The sequence below is a fragment of the Mus caroli genome, chromosome 8 (assembly GCF_900094665.2).
Source record: "Mus caroli chromosome 8, CAROLI_EIJ_v1.1, whole genome shotgun sequence".
Lineage (NCBI taxonomy): Eukaryota > Metazoa > Chordata > Mammalia > Rodentia > Muridae > Mus > Mus caroli.
In genome coordinates, this window is record NC_034577.1 from 80,054,465 (window position 1) to 80,069,522 (window position 15,058).

Sequence of the window (15,058 nt, forward strand, 5' to 3'; positions counted from 1 at the left end):
GGAAAACAAAGAATGTGACATCTTACTAAGTATTGATGTGATTTTGGCTATCTTGAGTCAAACCAACTTTGCCCTTTACTTTTAATGTGAAACTTTTTTTTTTTTTTTTTTTTTTTTTTTTTTTTTTGGGAGGTGTGTGTGCAGGGGATAATTTTGCAGCAGATGGGCTATTCCTTTCACCATGTGGTCTCTGGGGATGGAACTCAGATCCTCAGGCTTGGTGGCAAGCAACTTTAGCAGCTGAGCCATCTGGATGACACACCTGTTTAACTTTTTAAAAACTGTAGTGCCTAGGGCTCAGGACATAGCTCAATCACAGTGTTTGCTTGCCTAGCACCGGCTTGTCAAAGCAGTGCTTTGGGATTGACTCCCAGATCCCTTCTCACAAAGTGCTTCCTTGTAAGTCTAAAAATGACCAACCACTGTAGGCCACCTGTTTATATTGAGTAGCGCAGCACAGGGGAGCAGGTTAAAAAAAAGAGAGAACTAAGTCTCCATTGTACAGATCATAAAACTGAGGCTGAAGCAGTGAGTCTAGCTCTAAGAGCAGAACTGGTTCTATCCCATGCCCAGGCTGTCGGATACCAGGATAAGCTTAGCGTGGGGCCAGCAGAGACTTCCTTCTAAGGACCACAAAGGTATGGTGGAAGCCTTTAAGTCGCCCTCCCATTTGCAGAGATCTCCCCAGACAAAATAAACAGGCCCTTGGGGTCTTGCAGAACTGCAGGGGGGGAAGGGAGGAAACGGAAACTAAGAAAGATCAAAGATCCGGTGGTTCACTGCTCCTGGCCTCATAGCTTGGCAGCTCGCCCCGACCCCAGTTGAGCACTCAGGAGCCCATGGGCGAAGAAGAGTTGCGAGCGACAAGGGGACAGCTCGGGGTTCCTGTACACTTTTCGTTAACAGGAGTGGGCTGAACTCCCTCTAGCCAGCAAGGTGTCCAGTTGATTTCTACCGGACTCCCAAATGGAAAAAAAAAACACCCCAAAACAAAATCAAACAAACCCAAAACCCAGAGTAGTCAAAGAAAAGGGCAGGCAGCTGAAAACAGGGACTACTTTCTGCAGAAGATTGGGCACTGTAAGTCTGGGAAGGGACAGCACCATGGGAGAGCAGTAGACACGTATGCTAGGGCATCTGAGGTCGCCAGTTTTAACCTCAGTTTCCCCACCTGTGAACTCGAGTCATCCAGTCCCACTCTGGCAGCTTCGAGAAAATGCAGAGAAGAGGGACGTCTCAGTGTCACCAGCGAGGGCAGCGCTGCTCCACCACCCAGCGGCCAAAGCCTCCGCCCGGTCCCCACTCAGGCCCCGAGGTTCGCACAGGGGGCTTGGGGCCCAGCACACCCAAAGCCCCTCCCCATCGAGGCTCCACCCCTCCCCGCCCACAGACCACGCCCTCTGTGGTCCCGCCCATCGGCCAACCCCTGCCCGCAGGCCCCGCCTCTACCCGCCCCGCCGCGTCCGCCTCGCCTTTGATGGGCCGCTGCCGGCCAATGGGCGCTCGGGGAGGCGCGGGGCCGCGGCGGCGGGCAGGGGGCTCGGCGCGCCCGGGCGTCAGTCCGGCCGCGGCGACGGCGGCAGGAGCGCGTCCCGGCGCCGCCTAAGGCTGCGCTCGGCGCGCGGACTGTGAGGAGGAGGCGAGCGAGGCTGGCGCGGGGTCGGCAGCCGGACGCATGGCTTAGGACGCTCCGCCGCCGCGCCCCAGCATGGGGAAACTTCACTCGAAGCCGGGTCAGTGTCCTCGCCTGCGCGCCGGCCGCGGCCCCGCGTCCTCCCGCCGGTGCTAACTCTCCCTCTCCTTTCTTTCCGGCTCCCGCCGCCGCGCGCGATGTGCCCGCAGCCGCTGTGTGCAAGCGCAGGGAGAGCCCGGAAGGTAGGCGTGCGGGCCACCAGCCCGGGGGGCGCGAGGGAGGCGGCGCGGACCGCCCTGCCGCTGGATCTCATTACCAGGGTTGCCCCAGCCCCGCCCCGGGAGCGCTCTTTGGGGCCCCTCTGTCCCTCCTACCCGTTCCCCACAGCCCGGTGCTCCCACTGCTGACCCTAACCCCCTCCACTTTGGCGGCGGCATCTTCCCTTCAGCTCCCCAAGATCTTGCGCCTTCCTCTAACCGCCAGCCCCTTCTCCGGAGAACTTGGTCTCTGGTCTCACTGCACCCTCTCTGCTGACCCTCATCTCTCTCCTTCGCAGTCCCTGCCCGCCGCGCTCCTTCCTCTCTGATCCCCGAACTCCTTCAGTCAGGGTATTGCCTCCTTCCTTTCACCCTCTGAATCCTCCTAGCACTTAGGATCTCGCCGAGCACCCTTTCTTGGCTATTTCCCTCTTTTGGATTCTGCTCCGTCCGGTGCTTGACCCTCTTTGCCAAATCTTTACTCTCTGGGCTGTGCCGCCTTGTCTCCTTCCCTTCACTCTCAGGTAACTTTTTGCCAGCCGGGGGCCCAGACTCAATGTCTTCTTGTTCTTCCCGCCTCAGGTGACAGCTTTGCTGTAAGCGCTGCTTGGGCAAGGAAAGGCATCGAGGAGTGGATCGGGAGGCAGCGCTGTCCAGGCAGCGTCTCAGGACCCCGTCAGCTGAGATTGGCAGGCACTGTTGGTCGAGGCACTCGGGTATGGCCCCCTACTCCGTTCCACACTTTCACCCCTTTTAGCCTTGGGGAGAGTCTGAGGATCTCCCCCTACTCCAACTTTTAGCATCCCGCTTGCACATTGTTCTAAGTCCAAAAATCCCTTCTCAGCCACTGTGTGCCCCACTAGCCCTACTTGTGCCCCAATGCTTTGGAGGACCCTTGTCGATCAAGTGGGCACCAGTCTCCTGCCCAGCTGGGCACAGAGGGTTGCTTGGGGAGGAAGTGCCAGGGAGGTGGTGATACAGGTCCAGTGGGGTGGGGAAACTATGCTGTGTTTCTGTGTGTGTGTTGGGGGCTGGGGGCTCCTCTACTTTGCTTTTGTGGCCAGCTTTTCCACAGGGAGGGGTTAAGACTAAAGGCAGACAGGAGTGTCTGGGTAGAGGGCAGGGCTCTGCTGGCCCAGGATCTGTGGCTACCTCCAACTGTGTCTGTGGCATTCATCAGTGCCATCTGCCATCTGAGTGTAGAGTTTGGAGGCACTGAGACCTGGCTGCCCTCTTAGTGTGGCCCTGAGAGGGAGGGGGCGTCTCTGTAGTGTGGTCTGGGTGCACCCTCTTTCTTCACCCAGGGGGTTCTTGAGGCCAGAGGTGTTCTGTGGGAGCAAGTGGGTTGGGGGAGTGAGTGACTCCAGCCCCTGCGCCTGGCCTGGGACTGGTGTTCACAGATGTCCTGTGAGCTCCAGAACTCCGCACGAGGCTTTCAGATGGTCTGCGTGGAACTCTTGCAAGCTGAGGATCAAAGGATGAACCAACTTTTTGATGTGACATTTAATTTTTTTTTTTTTTAAACTTAGAGGGGGAAAAGACTGAGCCTCAGGTCTGGCTAGTTCTTTGGTCTTGTTCTTTGGGTGAGGGTGGTAGAATCTTCAGATGTGTGTGTGTGTGTGTGTGTGTGTGTGTGTACAGGGGTGTATGTGTGTATGCATGTGTGTTAGTATGTGTGTATTGCACCTGGCAGCACTATTGTAGACAGGTGGCGTGGGTGTGCATGTGTGAGTGTGTGTGTGTGTGTGAGAATGTATGTGTGAGTGTGTAAATGTGTGTGAGAGTCTGTGTGAGTGTGTGTGAGTGTGAGAGTCTGTGTGTGTGTGTTGGCACCTGGCAGCATGATTGCAGGGAGGGGGCATGTGTGTTTGTCTGTGTGTGTGTGTGTGTGTTAAATGTCTTCTCTCTCTGGATACTTCTCTCCTTCCACTCCATGGCTCGGGCTTCCTCTTCCTGGCCTTCCAGTTTGCTGCTGACTGGGACTGGAGCTGCTATCCTAGTAGAAAGGTCAAAACTGGTCTGAGGTGGGGGTGGGGGGACTGCATTGGAGCCTTTCAGCAGGACAGCAAACTTTTCCTCCCCCACCATTCTCAGTTTGTGATGTACTTATTTATTTAAGGACCAATGAAAACAATCCAATTTAGACACGTGAACAAATGCATTTGCAACTCAACACAGGCCGACAGAGGATTTCCATCAATCAAGTTTTGTTTTGTTTTTTTTTTTTTCAGCCTGTTTATTTTCATAAAGTATTCCTGCAGAATGACATTTATTTAGGCTCTGTCTCTCTCTCTCTTCTCTCTCTCCCCCTTCTCTCTCACTTCTCACCCCCCACCTCTTCCCCCTAAAGTGCCAGGCAGCTTTTGCTTCATGCTAGAGGGGAAACTTGAAATACAGCGAGGGCTTGCTTCCATTGACTTTTATCTTCAAAGCCATAACAAATGTTACCCGCATGTTTTTGGTGGGTCTCCTTGGCATCCAGGCTGGGAGGATGGGAGGGAGGGAGGGTGGAAGAAGGAGAGGAAAACAAAAGTCTGTCGTTTTTAATTAAATAGTAGTGTTCCCAGCAAGAGGAATGCAAGCCAGTAAAAGTTGCCATTGGGGGAAATGAAGCAGGGGGAGGGGGCCCCTGCTTAAGCCTGTGGCTTTGCTGAAGTCACGGAATTCTGTTGCCTGGTTTCTTCCCCCAGCTGAGGACAGCATGGGATGGATGTGCTTGCTCGCCTGCCTTCCTGCCTCACCCCCCTCTCAGAAAAGGAGGGGTCATTAATATTTGTTCAAAGTCCTTTTGAAGATGTGAGGCATAGAGCCATCAGTGTGACATGTGTCGGATAGTTAGAGGGTGGGCCCAGCCATCAAAGATGTTGAGTGGGGGGAGGGAGGTCTCTGTTTCCTTGAGAGTCGATCTTAATAGCAGACCGGGATGCCTGGGTCCCTGCCTGCCTGTGGTGGCCACAGTAGTGGGGTCATGCATGCACCCTAGAGAAGGACCAGGCTGAGCCTAAGTGTGGGTCTGCGTGGTGGCAGCCTGTGAAGCCATTCAGGTGGTCTTTAGAGGGGGCTATCTTTAATCTTTATAGATACTTATCTTTTTTAATCAGTGAAAAATAACTAGGACATCAAACGCATGATTTCCTGGATGTTATATCACTTAGGATGAATCAAAGTTGAAAGAGGTAGGTGAGTTCAAAGTCAATACAGGGGAAAATACTGAGTTCAAGCAGTCAGAGTTGGGAACGTCAGGAGCACTGCTCACACGGCAGGGGCACTCAGAGTGGCTACAGGCCAGTGAGGAGCGCGTTGAAGTCCTGCCATTTCCATGGATCCCACTGGCATGGGAGGGGTGGCTGGCAGGGTCCTTCTATGATATCATCAGGATGTAGATGGGTGTGGGCTCTCGAAGTCTGCTGGCTTCCAGGGCTGACAGTTTCCTGTAGGCCTGTTCCAGGCCTATCTTAGGGAAGGACTCTGTGTCTATTTCTCTACCTGTCCTGTCACCAAAGAGGCTGAGGACACATTACTGGCTTATCAAACTGACAACATTATTGTTGCCATGAGAACTGCTGTTGCCTGAGAGCCTGGATGTGCCCAGCACATTGCTTCTCTGACCTTAATCTCCCCATAGCCCTCTGGAGTTGCACTCAGCTGGTGTAAACTTAAGTTGTGTGAAGCCAAGCCTTGTCTTGTTTCCAGTCAGGGGCTCACAGACAGTTGCTACCATGTCCGCATGAGCTGGTTGCGGGGTAGGAAAAAGCAAGAGGGACTCTGCCTTTCCTGTGTCTGTGACAGGAGCCGAGTTGCAGACATAGCCATAAAGTGTGAGGGCAGCCACACAGGTACGAAACTCAGCCTATCCCCCTCCCCCATACAGAAGTGAATGAGGTTAGGCTCAGCACAGGACATTGTCACCTTGTGCAAGTCACATTAACGTTCCATGTCTTTGTTAGCACATCTGTAAGACGGGCACAGTAATATTATCATCCATAGCAGAGCTGCTGCAGATAAATCTTGATAAGAATAGGGCCTGGGTTGAGAGTTGATCTTTACGTAGGGATCCTGATGTGTGTGCTCATGCTCTCTGCACCCTTCTACTGCAGGCACCTCTGCGGGGAACCCATGCTAAGGTCTGGGCTTCTGCTTTTCCAAGGATACTTGATGAGGTACAAGGGAGTATAAGCTCAAAGGAGAAGAGGCATGAATGACTGGGGACAGAAAAACACGTGAAGGAAGGACAGTCGACTGAGCCAAGGCCATGGCTAAGACGAATGTACTGAGCGGTAGTAGAGGCTAGCCAGTGGTCTCCGAGGGCTGGCAGAAACAAAGCATCAGGCAGCAAGAGAAGGCCCAGGGGTAGTGCTAGCTGAGCAGAGGCATCATGGTGGAGCTCCCTAGATAGGTGGAGCAATAGGCTCGGGCATGAGGGAGGACACCTTGCCTAATGTCCACGCTGTGAGCATGGGCACGCATGTACACAGGGATGCGTGTAACCAGGCTCCAAACAACCTTGACTCCTTGAACCATGATCCTTTTGTTCTTTTATAGCAAGACTGCTTGCAGAAATAGGCTGGGGCTTGGGGCAGGCAAGCCCCCTGTAGATCAAAGGCGGCTGCCAGGCACTTGGGTAATTTGATTAGGGGGCACCTAGCACATTTTGATATTTGGAGGAGATTAGGAGGGTGCAGGCATGCACCATGGGGCCAGGTGGGGCTGTGTGATGAGATTGGGAGCTGGCCCAGCTGCTGCTGGGATCCTGGATTCCAGGGGAATTACCCTTGAATGATACCAGTTGGCACAATTAAAAGGCCCCATGTCTTCACCATATGGAAAGTGTTAGGCCTCCTTACGTGGTTTCAAAGCTATGTGTTGGGAGGTGGACTTGACATTTGAGGTAGAGCATAAATTAAATACTCGGTGTTTAAGAATCGAAAGATGATTTGCTTTGAGGATGGCTGGGTTTCAGGGCAGAGGCATTGTGGCTTCACTCACAGGCATCTTTGAGTGGTCTAGGAAGGGTCTCCTTGGGAACAGTCTCACAGGCCTGAGAGCTACCTGAACATGGGAGCCAGCAAGGAGTGGCCTGGGAAGTCTGAGCTGTGCCAGGTGCCAGACATCACTGCAGGCTGCTCCTGCTCTGTATCTTTCCAAGTGGGTATCATCACCTGCTGCGGTGGTACATCTGTGTGATGGGACTGCTTAGAAGAGGCACTTTAACTAGTACCTTTTCTCCCTCTGAAACTTCTTTAAGAAGGACACTGGGTCTTCTTGAGCCAGCCCGTGTGTGCTGTCTGTACCCTACGAGCCATGGGTGGGTGGGGAGGTGTCTCTCTCCATTCACAATCCCCGCAGCATCTCGTACCTGTGGCTGAGGCTAGAGTTGGGGGCTGTTACTTCCTTGTCTAGTGGGGGGGGGAGGCGATGGGATGGTGAGAGTATCCTTGTTTGGACCAGGAAGCTCACTTCCCCACCTCCCCCACCCACATCAGTAACCACCTGTCTCCTTGGACAAAGTGGTCAGAGTTGAACTGTCATTGGCAAGAGTCAGCCACCAAATGCAATTTCTTTTCTGAAGTGCATAACAGGTACTCGCTGTGAATGAATGGAGAAAGAAAATTTGATCATCATCCTTGCTGCCTCCTTCCTTCTAGCCAAGTTTTTAGACCTGTATTCCTGATGCTAGGTTTATCTTTCCCGAGTCCATCATCCTTAGTGGAATTGTAGAACCAAGCCTTACACTGAGACTGTGGCTTGGTAGCTCACGGGGAGTAGAAGTGTCCCTGGGACTCCATCTTGTCCCTGTGGGTGAGCAGCTCTTGGCGTGCTTGGGCTCCCTGTCCAGGGACAGGTGTGTGAGGCCGCCTGCTTATGCCTTGGAATTAACTTAACCTGCAGTTCGAGGATGGGCTGTTACCCAGCTGTCAGTTGGGTTGGTGGCTTCTGGAGCCAGGTTGTAGGTGGAAGTCAGCTTGAGGGTCGGAAGCTCAGCTGTGCCCGTAGAGAGCTGAGGGATGACATTGGCTGCTGAAGGGCAGGGAAGAGCCCCTCAGGGCTTGGGGGAAAGAGGCTGCTGACAGGCAACCCCAGAGTGCTCACTGTGTGGTGGAGCTGAGAGAAGAGCATCCTTGCTCAGGCTTCTCAGAGTCAGAGATGGAGCCCACGGCAGCGGGGGGGGAGGGGGGGGGGAAGGGCAGCCATCATGTTGATGAGTTGGGTGCCAGAGCTGTGAATTTACTCTGCTTAGCTATACAAACTTTGAAATCTTTTTGGCTGCTTGTTGGATCCAGGTACTTCCTGCAGCAGCCTCTGGGCTTCCTTCTCTTACTGGCTCCCATGTTTCCTCTTGCAGCTTGTTGCTCACAGTCAGGGTCCACCCCCACCCTTGCTTTCTTCCCCTGGCTTCTTCCCTAGCCCTCTTTCCCTGAGAAAGGAAAGAACCTAGTCCCTCAAAACCCAAATATCTGCCCTCCTGATGGAGAGAAGCAAGGAAGGAGCTGAGAACACCCTGGACGAAAGGCCAGAGAGAACTGAAGGCCTCACTTGTTGGATCTGGAAGCTGGGCTTTGATGTCACCCTGCTCCGTTTATCCTGGGAAGCTGCCTCGGCCTCTCTGCATGGACAGGGGCAAGCTCTCAGGCTGGATCAGAGGAGAGGCATGCCCACTCCATGAAGGGTAGTCCTCTATGAAGGGTAGCCCGAGAGTCCGGTCAGGCCGCACCCTGCCAAGCCCAGGTGGGTGGGGAGCCTTTTCTAAACACGCACTTCCAGAGGCATAAGTAATTCTTTGATAGATGCCTGGGCAAGCTGAGAGGGATGTTTATCCATGTGGGCACCAGCCACAAGGCTCAGGAGGAAAGCCGTAGGTCCTTCGGTTGAAGTCACCCTCAGCTTCAGCAGCGCATGCAGGAACCCCGGCCAGCCAGTGTGGCTCTGTCCGAGGGGCCTGTCCAGGGCCATGTTTGTTTAGCAGCCCTGAGGAATTAGTTTGGGCGTCACTGTTCTGGCTTGCTGAGCCACATTGGCTGTGGCATGTGTCCCTGTGTGTGGCTGATGGTTATTAGAGAGCCCTAGGGTAAGGTGGGCTTTGCTGCATCCCGTGACATCAGCTAAAGGGCCTTTCCCTCCCCTGAACTTTGGCCTCTCCATCTGAGAAGTGGGACGATGTCACTCTAATTTAGTATGTGTAGGACGTCGTCTGTTTCGCTCTTCGTGTGTCTGCAGAAGATGTGGGGTATACACCTCTACATGTTCACTGACCACAAGCCATTTTTGTGAGGCTTAGAGCCTGGTAGAAAAGAAAGGTTTTAAAATGCAAATAATAAAATACAAGTTGGCCCGATGCTTCAGTGAGGTCCAGGGTGCCTCGAGGCTCAGAGCTGGCCTGGGTGGTTGTTCACCTTAGGTGCTGGCAGTTCCCTCTCCTCACGCCTCTGTCCTTGCCTTGGAACTTAACGAGAGGGTTTCCTAATAACAGTGAGATGTCGTGCGTGCTGTTTCTTTAGCTAAAATAACTTGCTCCCAGCTCTCCAAGATTTATTAAGTCAGGAATAATCGTTCAGTTTTATCAAATGTTGTGGGCATATTGATGGGCTGGGTACTCTATTCTGTGACAGGATCTTGCTGTGTAGGCCAGACTGGTCTGGAAATCACTAGCCTCCTGTCTCAGCTTCTTGGTTGCTGCAATTACAGCAAGTGCCACCATACCTATTGTAATCCCTATCACTAAGTTCCCTGGTGTTCACCTTCTTTATGCTCCAGAAGTAAGTCCATTCATTGCGATGCATTATGGTATCAGCTGTCCATACTGCGCCCTGCATCAACTGAAAACTGAAAATATTTGAAGAAAATGCATCTAAGTTGATCAGGAGGGCTTTCCGCCCTCCTTTGTCATTGTTTTCTAAACGAGATACCCTGATGACTAGATAGCAGTTTATTATGATGTGATAAGATGCCGTGACCAAGGCAACGGTAATAATTTGGGCTTATGGTTTCGGAGGATTGGAGCCCACGATGGAGGAGCAAGGGTGTGGCATCAGGGACAGCTGAGGGCTCACACCTTGCTCCAAAAGTAGGAGGTAGAAAGTGCTAACTTAAAAATAACAGTCTCTTGAAATCTCAAAGCCCACCCCCAGTGACACACCCCCAGTGACACACCTCCTTCAACAAGGCCACACCTTCTAGTCCTTTCCAAACAGCTCCACCAACTGGGGACTTGTATGAGCCTATGAGGGCCATTCTCATACCGCCACATTAGGTATTATAAGCAATGTGGATTTGATATAAGTATACAGGAGAGTGTGCACGGGTTATATACATGCGTGGTCCCTAGTTATATAAGGGATTTGAGCTGTACATTTCAGTTTTCAGGAGTGAAGATGAGGGAGTGCTCTATATTGGTGCCCTATAGCTACCAAAGCATACAACTGCATTTTCTTTTTTAATATGCAGCTGTGCTTGCTACACAAATGCTGTGCTTGCTACGCAGTTGCTGTGCTGTGGACTTTTAAGAATGCAGCTGTATTTTCAATGCAGCTGCCATACCTGGGTCTTTGCAGGTGTTTCTAAGTTAGATTGGCCCACACTTGGAAGGTACACGTTGAACAGTGAAGATGTTAAAGGGAGGTTAGGGGACATGCTGGGGGCTTTGGGTCTAGAACAGGAACTACTGGGGTCAGGGCTATCTGTCCTCAGAGGAATCCTGAGGCAAACACCAAAGGCAAGTCAGGGATAGAAGCAGAGGGGGAATGTCAAAGTGGTTGCAGGTTTGATAAGCGTCAGGGAGAAAGCCACAGAGCATAGTTTATTGGAGATATTGGTGGAAGTCATGGCTGACCTGGTCATCTTCCATGTTTACTAGATTGGCCTTAGACTCAGAGAGATCTCTCTGCTGAGTGCCAGGATTTAAAGCACAAGGCACCATACCCAGCCCCCGGCCACCTTCCCACTGTGTTATGGACTCAGTCAGGTCTTTGTCTAGAGAGAAAACTTGAAGTAGCCTTGTGTGAGGTCGGTGTGATGAAAGAAGCCTATGATCTGTTCTGTGGAGGAGGAAGACTGTGAGGAAGGGCTCTCTGTAAAAATACTTTGGAAGATGAAGATGGCATAGAATGTTTCACGGGCTAGGTGGGGATCACAGGTCTGCACTGGGATAAGCACAGCTCTTGGCTCTCTGGGGGAACACCCAGGGGCCCTTGGGGAGGCTGCAGGCAGGCAAAACGTCAGGAGAAATAGAGTAGGATCAAGGTGAGCAGGGCTGTGGAGGCCCACAGTCTGGGTTCTAATTCTGCCTGCAAGCTTTCTCACTGAGACTTCAGGTACTAAGCCGGTGCACAGATACGTTGTTGATAATTTAAAGGAGAAGATTCCTGAGGTCTGAAAGTTGCAAGCGAGGTTGGGAGAAACCTGATGGGTGTTGAAACAACTGTGGTCTGGCACCAGCCTCCACTAAGGTCCAGGTGATTCACTGAGGTCAGAGCCATAGTATGGGGGTAGCAAAGAGTTGGAAGAACTATTTCACTTTCTCTCTACCTTCCAGGTCATTCTTTTACCTGAATTCAGAAGCCAGCATGCAAACAGGTCCTAGGGTACCATAGAGAAGGTAGGGACCGGGTATTCATGCTGTGGTAGTAGCGTAAGCTATGGCTGCCTCAGTTTTCACAGCTGGGAACGGTGGTGGTAGTATTCTTCACTCCCTAGCACAGTTTGGAGGAACCCCACATGGGGCTCTTTAAGTTGCAACCCATAGACAAGGGTGGGACTTGGGGTACGGTTAGAGTGGAGGCTTTGTGGGATGCTAATACTGACCTCAGTAACCCGTGCAGCTAGAGAAGTCACATTGCTTAGGTGCAGCAGGCTGGGTGAAAAGCATCCGCGACTGAACACACACCCTGCCTCAAGAGGGCAGTGCCACTTAGGCCCAGCCAACTCATAGCCTCTGGGGAACATGGTCTAGACGTTGGTTTAGAAAATCCAGATGTCTGGATTTAAAACATTGCGGGCATGATGGCATGACTCTATGATCCCATCACTCAGGAGGCTGAGACAGGAGGATTACAACTTTCGGTCAGCTTGGGCTATATATGAGCTCATTTCCCAAAAAAACCAAACCAACCAAACAAACAAACAAAATCCAAGTCAACTAAGGGAAGTTTTAGGGATCACTTCCTTTGGATGGGCAGGTAGCTGGCTTTGGCTTGCGCTCTGTACTTGTAATTGCTTCCACCTCGGCTCTGTGGGTGCAGGGAGTTCGTGATAAGACACGTGCATGCAGGCTGGATGATGCATGGGACGGAATGGCCTGCATCTCCTTGCGAGATCTTTGTATCTGCCTCTTGAGGGCACTTTTACCATGTGGACGACACAGCTGTTTCTAAGCTAAAACTGCTACCTGACCGGAAAGGCTGGCTTTGGCTGCAAACAGAACAGAGCAGGTAGCCCCTGAGCTGGGAACCCACAGCTTGTTTCTGTGGCAGGCAGGACAACAGGAGGGCAGGCAGTGACAGAGGTAGAGGTGTGAATCAGTGCTGAGAACCAGCTGTGTGGGCTGTTGGTTACAGGTGTGATGGATGGGTTTGTAGAGTCTGACATCTTAGACCTGCATCCCACGTGGGCTTCCTGATGGGTGGCCTGGGGCCAGCAATGGCTCAGGCCCTCCGTCCTCACATCTGTGACATGTGGAAACGGTTCCAGCCACATGGAGTTCTCCGGGGGATGAAATAAGTGTATGCCAGCAAGTTGGAAAATGGAGCAGATACTCGGCGTCCCAAAGCTTTCTGGTGTGTCCACTCATGATCAAACAGTTGCATCCCGAGAGTGGGCATCTGAGGATGCTTGAGAACAGGGGCATGAAGGAGAGTGAGGGGTGAGGTTAGAAAGTGATGCTGAGGCTGTTGAGCCCCAGGGAACAAGTAGGAGATGTGCCTTCCAGGCACAGGGTAGGCGATGTGCAAAGGCATAGAGGCCATATGAATAGCACAAAGTCCTTAGCCTCCTCCTGGAGTCTGATTCTAGCCTCCCAGATGTCAGGTCAGCAGTCTGCGAACCAGCAGAGGAGCGGACCATGCCTGCTGGGGTGGGAGATCAGCTATCTACTGCAAACCTTCCCAACTCCAGCTGCTGCCCTTGCTGTGGCTCTCTGAGCACCCAGTTTTGACTATGGAATGGGTTAGGCACAGCAGAGTTAGTCTGCCCTAGGGCTGTGGGAGAGACCCACAGCCATCCAGGGGGCTTCTCCTTTGCCTAGCCTCAGAAGCTTGGGTAGGAAGCCTCACTCAGAGGCCTTTGCTGTGGGTGTTGGTTAGGGATCCGCACCTGTGCTGTGCCACACCTGGCTTCTATAGGGCGTCATGTTACAGGGCTGCTTTATGACCTTGAATTTTTCTCGTAGCACCCTTTCTCCCAGTGGCTTAGACAGATTGCAAGAGTAGAAAGACGACTCCAGGAAAGTTGGGTTATCTGGGAGCACAGTTGCTGTCTCTGTGGGTGCTGGAGCCCTCTGTTCCTGCCCCTGCCAGTGGGAGTCTGTGTCTGGGGTAGCCCTGGGCACATGCTCTGTAGCTGCAGCCTGGGAACACAGAAACCCGTGGTAAGCACGGGTGCCCACCAAGAGGAGGTGGCTGTAGTGTAGCTGCTGCCCACAGAGCACCTGAGGAGGCCGAGCCGTCATTGTCCTCAGCACTTGCTTCTGTCAGCATCCTGGTGATGTAGGCGCTGTTATTTTTCCCTTACACTAATCAGTTTCCTTGTTACTTTAATGGCAGAACACCGGAGGAAAATAACAAGGGAGGATGTATTTTGCTTACAGTGTCAGAAGGTATAGGCCCTCAGCTGGGGGAGGGTGGAGGAACATAGTAGGACAGCAAGCAGAGGCAGGAGTCAGAGATCAGACATCCCTAAGGACCGTCCCCTTCAGAACCTGCTTCTCTTAGCTATACTTCGTTTAGATTTCGGTGCTATTACCCAGGGATCAAAGCTTCAGTCCATGAGTGTTTGGGGGACAGCACTTCATATCTGAAGAGTGGCAGTCCCTCTTCCTCTAGCACAGTGGTTCTTAGCCTGGGCTATCACCCCTTCAGAGGTCGCATATCAGATATTTACACTACGACTCATAACAGTAGCAACATTACAGTCATGAAGTAGCAACAAGACTGAGTTTACAGTTGGGGGTCAGCACACCCCGAGGAACTGTAGTAAATTTCGGGTGGCAGCACAGGGAAGGATGAGAACCACCAGCCTAGTGGGCAGACTAATGCTGCCCAAACCGGTCCAGCTGGCTACCGCGCTGAGGCTCACCTGACATGAAGGTAGGACCTTGTTAGAGCAAGATTCAAGTCATGCTGGCAAATTGTTGAGTTGTCTTAGAGACATGCCAGTGGGTTCAAAATTATATGTTACGGCTCCATTCCCGAAATCAACTGGCGGCCAGAAAAATGAAATAGAAAAATTACAAAAATAAGACAAGCTATCATTTACAGTAAGACTACTGTTTTGTATTGGTTTAAACACTCATGTTTATATATACAGAAGCCCGTTATAATGTAGCTTTTATGGTAGCTAGATCGTGATCAAAGTGTTAGAAAAACACCGGTGTTTGGTCGCTGCTGTAGATTCAAAATGTGACTACCTGGGTTCAAGCCCCAGCTCGGCTCTTGCAAGCTGTAAGTCTTGGCCAAGTTTCCTGACCTCTCTGTGCCTCTCTCTGTTTTCTTGGCTTCAGGGCCTTTGACTTCATTTTTCTTCCCAAAGCAGGAGCTCCTAGGGATTGGGAGGATGCTTTCAAACAGAGAGCCTGCCCCCTCCTCACTGGGGAGGAAGAGGAAGGCAGTGGCTTTGTACTGAGGTTACCATCTGAACCTGAAGGGCAGGAGCCACATCTCAGAGGGGATGTGGCTGAGCATTGGTGATGATGGCTTGAGGAGCTTCGGGTACCCAGTGGCTATTACTTGACTTCTCTGAGTGCCCAGGCAGTAGCTCAGGGCTAGAGCTAATGGTCCCATATTCTTTTTGGTACAACAGGCCACAGCTTTAGCCCAGAGTCAAGGGAAGGGACCACAGGTATCTAAATACTGGACATGTGATCTCTATCAGGGATTATAGCCTACCATAGAGTGTGTGTAGAGAGAAAGCCACTGATAGGCAGCCTTGTTGCTGTTTTTTTTTTTTTTTTTTTTTTTTT

The 15,058-nt window shown here is 52.0% G+C and overlaps 1 protein-coding gene across 1 annotated transcript in view; it reads left to right on the forward strand.

Moving 5' to 3' along the window:
* The first annotated feature begins 1,545 nt into the window (after positions 1–1,545).
* Positions 1,546–15,058, forward strand: part of Nkd1 (NKD inhibitor of WNT signaling pathway 1) — a 73,693-nt gene continuing 60,180 nt past the window's right edge. Inside the window, exons 1-3 of the mRNA XM_021170100.2 lie at positions 1,546–1,733; positions 1,843–1,875; positions 2,473–2,606. Coding sequence (XP_021025759.1) covers positions 1,709–1,733; positions 1,843–1,875; positions 2,473–2,606 — 192 coding nt within the window. The 5' untranslated portion in view covers positions 1,546–1,708. The remainder of the gene's footprint in view (positions 1,734–1,842; positions 1,876–2,472; positions 2,607–15,058) is intronic.